This window comes from Temnothorax nylanderi, unplaced genomic scaffold, assembly GCF_030848795.1.
Source record: "Temnothorax nylanderi isolate EJ_2023f unplaced genomic scaffold, tnyl_v1.0 TNYL_tig0308_pilon, whole genome shotgun sequence".
Lineage (NCBI taxonomy): Eukaryota > Metazoa > Arthropoda > Insecta > Hymenoptera > Formicidae > Temnothorax > Temnothorax nylanderi.
This window is the reverse complement of record NW_027249370.1, coordinates 46,361-59,135: the sequence shown is the minus strand read 5'-3', so window position 1 is coordinate 59,135 and position 12,775 is coordinate 46,361. Positions and strand designations below refer to the sequence as shown.

General features: G+C 33.6%; 1 protein-coding gene across 1 annotated transcript in view; it reads right to left on the bottom strand.

Annotated features, from left to right (window-relative positions):
- Window positions 1-3,880: 3,880 nt before the first annotated feature.
- Window positions 3,881-12,775, bottom strand: part of Inr-2 (insulin-like receptor-like) — a 49,256-nt gene continuing 40,361 nt past the window's right edge. The window contains exon 12 of the mRNA XM_071719722.1: window positions 3,881-12,735. Coding sequence (XP_071575823.1) covers window positions 12,081-12,735 — 655 coding nt within the window. The 3' untranslated portion in view covers window positions 3,881-12,080. The remainder of the gene's footprint in view (window positions 12,736-12,775) is intronic.

Here is a 12,775-nt window from a genome sequence, read left to right as displayed (position 1 = left end):
TTTTTAGTTATTTATACTTTAAATATATAGAACTGAAAAAATAATATAAAAACTCATATTCTTACACTTATATTGTATACTTTCTTTATATTATATGTTCTAATACATATATTTTAAAAAATAAATGATTTTGATATTCGAACCGCAATATTCATCACCGTGCTAATATCGAATAATTAGAAATCATACAACTATGCATTTTAAGTGAAAGACATCGAACCTTCCAATTAATCTTCCCAGATTGCAACCACCATGAATCGTTTTGATTTGAGGTGCTATAAGTGGGATTTATTTTGCTTCGCAAAATTAACGCGCAATAAAAAGTTATTAACAATATTATCAACAAAAAACACGATTTTTTTTTCTCAAATATCTCGAATCCAATATTGCGCACAGGTCGGATAACGTTTGTTTTACACCGAATTAATTATATTATTTTTTATTAAAATTCACGTGATTTTTCGCATTATTATTTAACCATATTGCAAAAAAACGGCTTTGCAATATGGTTCAATATAATGCGAAAAATCACGTAAATTTTAATAAAAAATAATTATTTCGGTGTAAAACAAACGTTATCCGACCTGTGCGCAATATTGGATAACTTTGCGCGTCAATAAAAAATCAGCGTTCGTCGTACGAAAAAAATACTAGGGTCCTTTTTTGTTGCAAATTTTGTCCACAACAAGATGCATACGATAAAATTCGTCTCGAATAAATTTTAAGGCCTGAAAACAGCGAAAAACTAAGACTATTCCAAAAAATCAATTTTTTGCTTACATAGCTACAAACTAAAGAAAAAAGGTCTAAAAAATTGGTTACACCATGAAAAGTATTCTTTGTAGTTCTCAGATGATGTGTGATTTTTTAGGGATTTTTAATTCCATTTTAAATGACGGAAAAAAATCACCGGCGCAACATTAAAAAAACGATGAAATCAAGGGTTTTCGGGATCCGAGTCTCGGACTTTGACGGCACGTGCAAGCTAAACGACTGACTTGAGGATAAATGTTGTTCAGATCATTATTGTAGATAATTTTACGCTCTACAAAAAAGGTACGTATAGTTAGTTACCCTATCTTGCTTAGTTTTCGAGATATTTGAGAAAAAATAAAAAAATCGCGTTTTTTGTTGATAATATTGTTAATAACTTTTTATTGCGCATTAATTTTGCGAAGCAAAGTAAATCCCACTTATAGCACCTCAAATCAAAGCGATTCATGGTGGTTGCAACCTGGGAAGATTAATTGGAATGGTTAACCCCTTAAATTAGTCTAATATGACAGGTCCATATATTTGGCCTCTCATCTACGACAAAATACAAAAACATTAATATATTCGGATTGTACATCGTTTGTACATAAATGTACTCTATGATTTTTAGTGTTTGTACATTCTTGGTTAATTAAAAAAATAATAAAAAAGTTTTACTAACAAGACCTCTAACAGTTAGCTCCTCATTATTTCAAAAATAATGATAAATCACAATTTATTGTGCTTAATATAAATGCTTAATATAAATAAATAATTTTTATTCGAATTCGGCGGGTAAATCTTCGGCCGGTAAGTACGTTTACATTAGTGTCAATTCTACCAATGTCAAGACTCAAACAGTATCCAACTGTTAAAACGAAAAAATCGCTTTACTATACTTCATGTAAATGCGTAAACACTTACGAAATTGTTTACGTGAGTTTATTTTGACAGACTTGGTTATGTCATCTACGATATTTTGTTTGTATTGAATAAAAGTCATAAAATTCTAAAGAGATAGTACAATTTGTTACAAATTTGTGAGAAATAAAACTAACATTGTGATGATACCGTGAACTACAGTAGTCAGCTAATTATATACAAATAACATAACCAAGCTATTAAAATAAACTCACGTAAACAATTTCATAAGTGAGCATTTACATGAAGTATTGTAAAGCGATTTTTTCGTTTTAACAGTTGGCTACTGTTTGAGTCTTGACATTGGCAGAATTGACGCCAATGTAAACGCACTTACTGGCCGAAGATTTACCCGCAAAAATTCGAATAAAAATTATTTATTTATATTTTAAACAAGAAAATATATATTTAAATGAAAAGTAAATCAATTATTAAGAATGTACAAACGATGTACAAACGATTAAGCACAATAAACTGTGATTTATCATTATTTTTGAAATAATGAGGGGCTAACTTTTAGAGGTCTTGTTAGTAAAACTTTTTTATTTCTTTTTAATTAACCAAGAATGTACAAACACTAAAAATCATAGTACATTTATGTACAAACGATGTACAATCCGAATATATTAATGTTTTTGTATTTTGTCGTAGATGAGGGGCCAAATATATGGACCTTAAGGTGATGCTGGAGCCGTCTGTATAACCGACAAAATTACCATTTTCTATGTTATCGACTATATCTGTCCTTGTATAGACAAAAAGATATAGACAAGGATAGCACACTACATTGCACGCACACATACGCACGATACACATCGACATCATACTTTTATATTACGCTTCCAAATCTTGATTTGGGGGGTTTATCGATGTTTTTATTGTTGTGCAATTCAGGGGAACTTGTTTTCGCGTTTGTACCAATGGTATATCTCTTATATGAAATACATCTTGTGACGAGCTGACAGCTCGCCGCAACTCGAGACGCCATATTGGGATAAGAGTAGGATAAGGAAATCTGTATTTTCGTAATTTTTTCTCGTTTTCTATATAAAATCGGAGTTCCCCTGAATCATTAATGTATGTACTGCAATTCTGGAGAAGGATTTTTAATTCTGTCAAATTAATACGACGCTACGTGCCGACAAAAAATGCCGGTAAAACAGACGGCTCCAGCATCACCTTAATATGACTGGCCTAGACGAGCGGAAGGCTCGAAAATTCGATTCGAAACGATAAAGACGTCTTGCATCGACTGTCGATAATGACGATCGCGACTTTGCCGGCGCTCGTACAGTAAAACAGCGATGTAATAATATCCGACTTATATTATATGTATACATATACTATGTATACAATGTTACTATTTCCTCCAAGTTAAGTATAAAGCATTATTTAATTATGTTAGCCTACTCTGCAAGTACAATATGTAAAATGTCTAGAGTTTGTTAATCGAGTCTGTTAAATACACGTAATATAATTGCATAAAGAAATGATAAATGAGAATAAATATATAAGATCTGTGACATGTACAACTTCGGCGTCTTGAGTCTTGAGAATGTTTTCACCAGTCTGATGGCAGCAGTCTAACTGCAATTAGTCTCAGTCTACAATAGGCGTTTTAAGTCCTAAGCCCTAAGAAATTGATCAATCACAATCAATTATTCTCTTCAAATTCAACTGTGATTGAACTATTTCTTAAGGCTTAAAATACTTATTGTAGACCGGGACTTAATAGAAGCTCTAACAAGTCTTCTAACAATAAGTTAGATTAGTTTTTTTTACTTGTATCTTGTATATTTGTATAATATACTAAATGAAGGGATATTATTAAAAAATTACCTTTTAAAAGAAAGGTAAAACAAGTTGCCAAGTGCACGCGTCAATATGAAAAACTGTTATATATTTTAAAAATCTATTGTACAAAATTATTTTAAAATATTCAATCAAAAATATAAAATAATTGTGCATTGTAATATAAATCGTGTTTATTTCCATAAAAAGAATGTTTAGGTGAATAATAAGTATTGGAATATTGTAATAATACGTGTTATAATATTTAATAATTTTAAAAATGTCAAAAATGTTTTTCAAAAAAAGTATTAAAATCAGAAATTTGCGCCAAATAAAAAGTTAAATATGATAAACGTTTAAAAAAAATAAACATAGTTAATAAGAAGATATAGAACATGATTATAAAAACAAACTATTTAAATCTTCAAATTCTATTTTCTTATTTTATGTTAATTTTACACAAAATTAACTTCAAAGTACAACGAAGATCGCATTCATTTTGTGTTGAAATATTAACATATATATATGTATTATTAGTGCCATCGTTTGACATATCCATATTGTGTGAAATTAATAGAAAACTTTGAGTGGACCATTTGGGACATGCGATATATGTTAAATTTAACACGAATTTTTCAACTGCGTAACAGGCGTTCGATGTTTTTCCTTCACAAAAAGATTTTTTATTAAAAAACTGGTATTTGGTAAATAAAGTTTGTTTCTTCCTCTGCGTACAGCGCGTATCATATAGTTAATAATAGTAAATACAATTTTTAATGTAAAGATAATCGGATATATCTAAATTTGTCAAGCATTGCCCCGGGCGCGGGCACATCAATACCTTCGAGGGGATGCCGCGACAGGAGGGAGAAGAGACAGTTAAAGATATACAGTGACATACGAGAGATCGTCGCCCCTCCATAGCGCGGTCCTATACTCTTACAATGATGTTACAAATTAAATGTTTACATCTACGACTATCCGCAGCAATGGCTGTGCCTGGCAACCATCGGCTCTCGTTACCAAGGCCGAGGTGACTTCGGTTCTCGTGCTCTTCGTCCGCACGAATGTTCCATCATCATTTTACATCCCCTGTACACACGTTCGTGCGGCGCTAAAAGACGTGACTTAAAGAAGACAAACAGAAAATCGTCGCACTATTGGCGCGCGCAGCAAAAAAATTATCCTTAATCTAGAAAGAAATGATGCCTTGCTAATTTGTTAGTGCGCTAAAACACCCAATTATCTGCTACGCTATCGTCGTCGCACCGTACAGCGAGGAATCATTTAAATTTCCGTGTAACGCGCTTGATGACGTTACATGGCGACGCGCAAAATTACAAGTATACAAGCGATTACGCGCGACACGTCGTATTATCGTAGAATAATGAAGGATTTAAAGATGACGCGAATCACGCAAGACGAGGGTCCAATTCCGATGATATTACTGATGTTGCGCGCTCATGCTTCATTCATAATGTATCTTTTTTTTTCCTCGTAGGTTTATCTTTCATCGTGGCAGTGGCGTTTGCTTCAAGTTCAAAAAGGAAAATATACACTAACATTTGTGCATCACTCAAAAGAATCTCTATACAAATGGTTTGCCCTCGTAATATGCATGGTATTCAAGTGTATTCCTCCATACAGCGCACGGGTTGCTCACACATTTTCAAAGTGGTATGGTGTAAATCCGCACCTCTTGGAAACTCTGTTAAAATCGACCTATATCACTTCACATTAAATAATATTAATTATAGATATATTAATCGATCTGTATTTCAAAACCGGCAACTGAACAACACTTGATCGTGAAACGGTATATCGCGTATCGTGGTCGCAGCATCACGCACGCGATTATTAGAAGACATTAGGCTAATCTTTGATTCGGTATCCCTTTACCGCCCTTTTACGAGGACGTAATTATTTTATTTATACGCGTTAACATTGCATCAGAGGTGAATAAATCCATCTAACGACTATGATAATTAACAGAAGGACACAAGCGTACATCAGCTCCATAGAGATCGATGTTAACGATAAAATATTCTTCGGCATTAAACCTATGGAAAACGAGTATTTCGTTTCTTCGTTTTTTCTTTTTTTTTACATTCGCGCTTTTTTTTTATTGAGAAGCTTTGCATACGAACGCATACGCGTCTTGTCGACTAATATATGTGCATTAACTTTATTTAAAACATACTTTTATAAACATACTTCCGTTCATCATTCATCCGCACTTTACAGTCCAACATCACATAACACTCTCGCCGTATAATTCGTTCGCATAACTTGCGTGCTTTAGCCAAAAATCGATTGAAGCACAAGCATTTGCAGGCTGAATCCGCAAAGCAGGCTGTTGCGCAAAGCATCGCCGAGAAGCGGAGATAAAAAAAAGGAAGGTTCCGAATTTGTATACATATATATACAATCTTTGCACATCTGTATCACAACTGATCGCAAATTGTGGTCTGGACAATTTTGCCTGTATTGCGTTTGCAAATTAACAGTTTGAGCATTATATAGCGTGTGACCATTCATCTTCGATAATTTGAGTAAGGTAACGATAATATTGTCGTTTAAATAAACACAAAATATTCTGTGTAGAATTGTTAAAAATAAATCTCTGTGATATATACTATCGTAATACTGCTTGAACACAATGAACAATTGAAGCGTACGCACACTTATTTGAATAAGCGCGCATGTTCTGTGAGTGATAGTTCTACGATAGGCACAGAAAACATATAATTAAATGATGAAAAAATTTCTCATATTTTCTCAGAAAATTTTTAAGAATTGAGACTTGTGAAAAATTCTGAAAAAATACAAAATTTTTCAGAAACCTACTTTCAGAAATAATTGGATGAGGATTTTCGGAATATTTCAATATTCATATGTATAAAAATTTCTGATAAATACCATATATTTTCTCATATTTATTCAGATTTCTACAAAGATGTGTTGGCGGGAAAAATCTGACGTATTTCATTATTATTTTGTCTGAGTTTTTCTGAAAAACGTTCCAATTCGTATAAAAAAGCCTGAAGAATTCTAAACATTCTAAGAAAGTCTGAAAATTTTTATAGAAATTCTGATTAATAATATGAAAAATTCTGAGACATTTTTCCACCAGGGAGAGTATATATATATCTATATATATATATAAAACACTGTTATATATATATATATATATATATACACACACGTACGTGTGTGTGTGTGTGTGTATACATCAGCTGTCGTGTAATACGATCTAATAAAAATAATAGTATTCATGTGTTCATACAATAGGAACGATTGGACATGTCGTTAAAAAGCGCGTATAACTCTGATAAAAAATAAACTGATTTTTGAAGTGGCGTCTTCTTTGACATATCTAAATCTATAAAAAGAACATATAAAAGATTGCAATTATCCTGAATAACTCCGCAACGCGGTCCTACTATTTGTTGCTAGTTTTAAACGTATCTTTACTCTTTTTTTTTAAATGAAACTAACGTGATCTTTGTTGAAAACTTATTATATAGAAAGTAAAATCGTACTATAAAATCTATGACAAAAATCAGACTATAAAATAGAACAAAATGTTTCGTGTGAATTCAGTTAAAATAAAAGGACTCTGTTATATTGTAATATAATATTGTAATGTTATTCATTTTACGGTATTACCTCATTGTCACGGAACTTGAGCAATCTAATATTGAGCAGTTATAGCAATCGCGTAACTTATTTCGCAAAGTGAAAAAATAGTAAAGTGACATGAAGAATGGTAGAACATAAATATGGTTTGAAATTATATATTAGAATATATTGATGTAACGCTATGAGATATACACGATATTGTATCAGAGATCTCGTCTATTATTTGTATAAATATAGCAATGATAAGAATTGTGAACAGAATTGCGAACGGTGTTTAAGATTAAAAGAATAATCTGAATAAAAACAGCATGTGGGTGTAAAATCTTTACTGTCACAATAAGAAACCTCATAATGAGGGCTTTTTTTTACTGCAAGATTCTTTTATTAGATATATACCGTAAAAATTTATCCGTAACAAAAGAATTGTGTACAACAGAATATCGAGTTGCAAAACGTGGACTAAAATATTCCCTAATGTAAAAAAAAAAATCAATGCGTCTCCCGAATTCTATCGTGAGGTATCGATGTAACAAGTTTCGAAAATCGAAGGGCATGATTATGTCGGATGCGAAAGGAATCGAGTCGCCGTGTAATGCTCATATATATTTGCAACAGGTGCGTTAAATATCAACTAATCGATAGCGTCTCAAAATTGCGTTTGCGCTAAACTCGTCTGCGCTCGTTTACACAGAATAAATACAAATAAATTAACAGATCGAGATAGAGTAATCCTATGTCAGGGTTTCTCGACGTCGAGGATGATTAGAGTTATGTGCTTCAGTCTAAGATCAGCGGAGGACTTGATTATTCGCGCGACGCAGGGGCTTCGCGCCTCGCTTCAATTTGTTTTTTGTTTTTTAACGATAAAGTAAATGCCGTTTCTCTGCCTCGTGTCCGATACTCCACGATTCTTTTCCAACATTGATACAGATGTACATTGATCTATCGGCACGTGGCCGACACCCTCAAATCTTTGTGATTTACGTATAACGTTCAAACAGATCACACGCTTGTCAAATCAATCGATACGCGCGTCAACACAGGCACACACTTTTCTGCACACTTTTATATAGTTACACGATTTCCAGACATGATTACGTGCTACCTTAAAATCTGCAAGTTACTCTCTAATATATTACAGAGCTATTAAACTATAGGCCTAAATTTTAGCGATCGCGCGCCGTTCTTATAATACGGAGACTCGCGGCCATATAGGAAACATTTCGTGTTAATCTTACGATACTTATTTCGTATATAGTACATGTACATGGTCTAAGCGTTAACTGCGTTTGTCTGTTATTATACTAGATACAATACGAGCGAGGCTTATTATTACGATACATCGGCCGATAATTAATCCGTCGTTAGTCGTGTTCCTTCTCTGCTTAACTCTGAGAATTTAACGCGCACCTGGATTTTTACCACCTTTCGTTCCAAAACGCGCGTTTTTGCGCGTCAAAGCATTCCGCTTAAAAAAAAAAGTTTAACTTGAAAGGAAGAAACGGATTATGTATAATATATAAACGGAATATGTATAATATATGTCTATGTTAAACGAAATCGTCAGAGTTGCGAAGGACAAAAAAGGTTCGCCGTGATCCAAGGCTCTATGTATGCTATATCCCGATAAAATTCGATTATTTCGTCAAGTTCAGAATACGTTCGCAATCAGAGATAACAGCATTCCGATAAATAAATGCCTCATCGCTTAGCTTGGCACGTTGGAAGTGAACAAAATTTCCGAGCGTGTAAAAAAAAAAGAGTATGATAACCGTGTGATTGTTAGTCTGGAATCGCTAAAAGCGATGGAGAAGAAAAGGGGTTGAATAGCGGATAATTCTTAAAAAAATAGTGGTGACACAGAAATTGAGAAATTTTTACGCGTGTTATATAATTACATTTTTTCATCTTATGTCTGTACACAAGCTGTGACGCTGCGACTTTTCTTTACATCCAATGTATTTCTACAAAATGTTGGGAATAGACATTTGCTATTAGGTCACTGGTATTTTACACGTTGATATATAGGGTATCCTGAGACTGAAACGTTACTCTTTTTTAATAAAAAATGCTTTGATAAATTCGAGATCTGTCTTTGAATGGTTAGTTCCGAGGAAACTTGAAAAAATTTCGCGCGAGCTACATTTAAATATAATAAATAATAAAATAAAATTTTAATGCCTAAAAAATAGCGTGTATACATGTATTATATAATTATACTCTTTTATTTCGAATTGCACTATAAAATAATAATTTTATTTATATATATTATTAGATATTATGTGTGTGTATGTAAATGACAAGAAAAAACCTTGTTTGTTTTATTTTAACAAAGATTTGATTTTTGTGTGACCATTTAATAAATTGGATACGAAATATTGATAGTTAAATGATTCCAACGAGGAATATTCGTCTAAATAGCATCGACAAAAGATTAATATCACACGCAATTTCATCAAGAAATCTGTGAAAAATTGTACAATGATTTCAGATACCCCATATATTGCTTTACCGCACTTGCTCTGAGCAATCATCGAATCAAAGTGGCATGGGCCGTATGCGCGCGACGTTGTAGGAACGAAACAACCGTGGATCGCACTAATAATTCTCATAGTGGACTAAATATACCTTCAAACGAATGCGCAGTGTAAGAACAAACGAAATAAATCATCAAAAGGAGGGTGTGTCTGCGGATATGGAACAGTCTGGAACTTCTACCATTTTGTCTTGCATCTTTAACTTACTGAGAGATTACGGATGTATAGTGGGATTAGCTAATCAGTCTTGTGTTAGAGGCTCGTTATGTCTAGACTCAACTGCATTACGTTGCGTTGCTCGTACAATAACTCTTTCCTCATTTCATTAGGATTCATCCAATATTATTTATCTCGCGACTGTAACGATTACACGGGTTCAACCTTTTCTCGTCCGTCGTCAATCTTGTTTCTCACTGGGCTCTAAGACAGTCTACGTTCTCTCGTCTCTACTCAAAAGCATGGTGTATGCCTCTGAATTTCATAGTTTATTTCGTGGAGCAACGCAGAAACGATAAGAGCGATATCTTACGCCGCGGACTGTTGTAGCCGTTTACGGTGTATAAATACTGTGGATGATCCTATTGCACGATATGGAGACTATAAATTCATGACTGTAGATTGCACGGTGAATCTTTGCGGTATATGTCAACTTTCAGTCGAAAAGTGGTATTGGTTCGCAGTGAGAAATATGCTGTATCTTCCTCGTTGGAAGATATTACAAGAGGCATATTGTAGGAGGCAAAATGCGATTTCATGTGCCAGCTCCACGAAATAGTACAGTTACGTACATAGCATATAGCCTATGTCAATACGTACAAGGTATGTCAGGAAAATTTCAGAAGCACAATAGCAACATAAAAGAAATTTTGACAGAATTACTTATTGCTCGTTTCATATAAATATCTAACGCATCAGATTCAACAAAGTTCACATTCGGAACGTCGAATTTCTTTTACATATTATTGTGATCGTTAATTTGTTCAGCCCTGAAAATTTTCAAACATACATATAGCTTTGTTTCGTTTTGTTTTTTGGATCTCTATATTTGCGAGATTGTCTAGAATGAGAAACGAGGATAAGGCGCCGTTTAAATTAATACGTACTTTTATAATATTTGATCGTGTCAGAATTTTGAAATTAAAATATAATATTAATATTAAATTTAAAGATTAGACACTAATTGTTTTCATTTAAGATTTCATCATAATTACAATATAAAAAGATTAAAATAAAAGCTATGAACTTTTTGCAAATTATATCGCAAATGCTCATTAATTGTACGGTCGCTACTGAAAAAGCCTTTCAATTTAAAAAAAAAAAGGATCCTTACTCCCTAATTCTCCTACTATGTATCGAACAATTGGTGGATTCAGAACTCTTAGATTAACTGATACAATAAAGTCAAAAATATTAAAACAATAGTAGAAAACATAAATATAATAGAACTTTTTATAAATTAGAGGAACGCGATATATTTGCTAAGTCCATACACTTATTCTGAATCACCCCCTCTACACGCATACTTTCCAACATATCTATATCACTATACGAGTTCAAAGCTTAAAATCATGCAAAGTGGCGACTAGGCGTAATTCACAAAATTTATAAAAGGTGGTCTTTTTGCTGTGAACAAAATGTCGTACCAACGCGGTAGTCGACCTAATTGCCACTTTGGTGTACCATATTTACTATAAACTCGAGGAAAAAAAATAAACCAATGCTATACAATATAGTTACAGCAGAAATTGCGCAAAAAGCGTATCTTGCGACTGAAAACGAAACAGAAAGTCTATGATATAAATAATAAACCTGCTTAATTCCTCGATACACGCTTACACGCTAAATAATTAATAGGGAGAGAAGTTACTACATGCTTGTCAGTAGATAATGTGCATTGCCGATGGACAACCGCCATGCTTCAGCGGTTCAATTTCAAGATTTTTTACTTAAATCGCGACTGTCTATAATAACTCCACAATAACGGCGTCTTTAGTATAAAGTAAACTCTCCATATTAACATATACTACAGCGACAACTTCAAAAAGACAGTATCTGATATAAATATATTCGCTGCTCGTTTCCAACATGCATCGCAGCGCAACAAATATATAATTAGCTGTACACGCGTAGCAATATTAATTACATTTAGAGAGACGGAATTAAGACATGGTAACACCCGTATAAGGAAACTCCACTTGTTTGTTAGGACCTGTACTCTTAGTTAGACGTCTAGACGTTTAAAATATAGACTTATAAGTATAACTCGTATGTTAGCTAGAACACACTAACATCCCTTTCATATACAGAAAACACTGCTCAATGTAATCCTTTCAAAACGATAATCCAATACGCTCATAAATTTGGCACAGACACTGCCTTTTTGTTGGAATACTCATATCCAATTCACTCCAAGTGATAAAATTTCGTACAGCGAAGCTACGTGGCCGTATTACCGATGTAACCGTTATTCAATGTTTCCGATTTGTTCATATAGTCGCCTGTGTGCTTGTTGTTTTCCGTTTTGTCACCATTGATCTGAATATCCATAACGTCCACTGATGGAAATTCTACATGTAAAGAAGTAATCTCCTTTTTGTCGATGCCTGACATGATTTCAGGACTTCTATTTTCGTAATCGGGATCGTCCCGAAACGTAGACGGATTTGGGCTATCGAGAAAATTTCGCTTAACTAAGCTTTGTGGACTTCCAGGCTTCCCTAGAGAACCTTGACTTACGTTACTGCGGGAAGTACTTTTCTTATATATAAAAGGCGAGCTCCTGACTGATTTAAGGCTGCCGTCTACAAAAGGCGAGTTTAACGTGTCCTTACTAGATACGAGCGAATCTCCAGAGATACCAAATTCATCGAATCCAGCTTTGGGTACTTTTGTAGAATTCATGTCATGGAAATTGGAAATAGCTTTTGAGGTTTCGCCGTACGAATCTGCTCCATATCGTGGACTTAAGTTATTTTTAATACTGCAAGGCTCAAAACTTGCAAAATCACCAAAGTCTTGACGTAGTGGTGAATCTTCTTCTCCCTCCATTTCTTCCTCCCGCAAATCTTGTAGAGCAACCATTTCTAGATCTCTGTTTAAATTAAATAATGAAATTACACACATTTAATCAT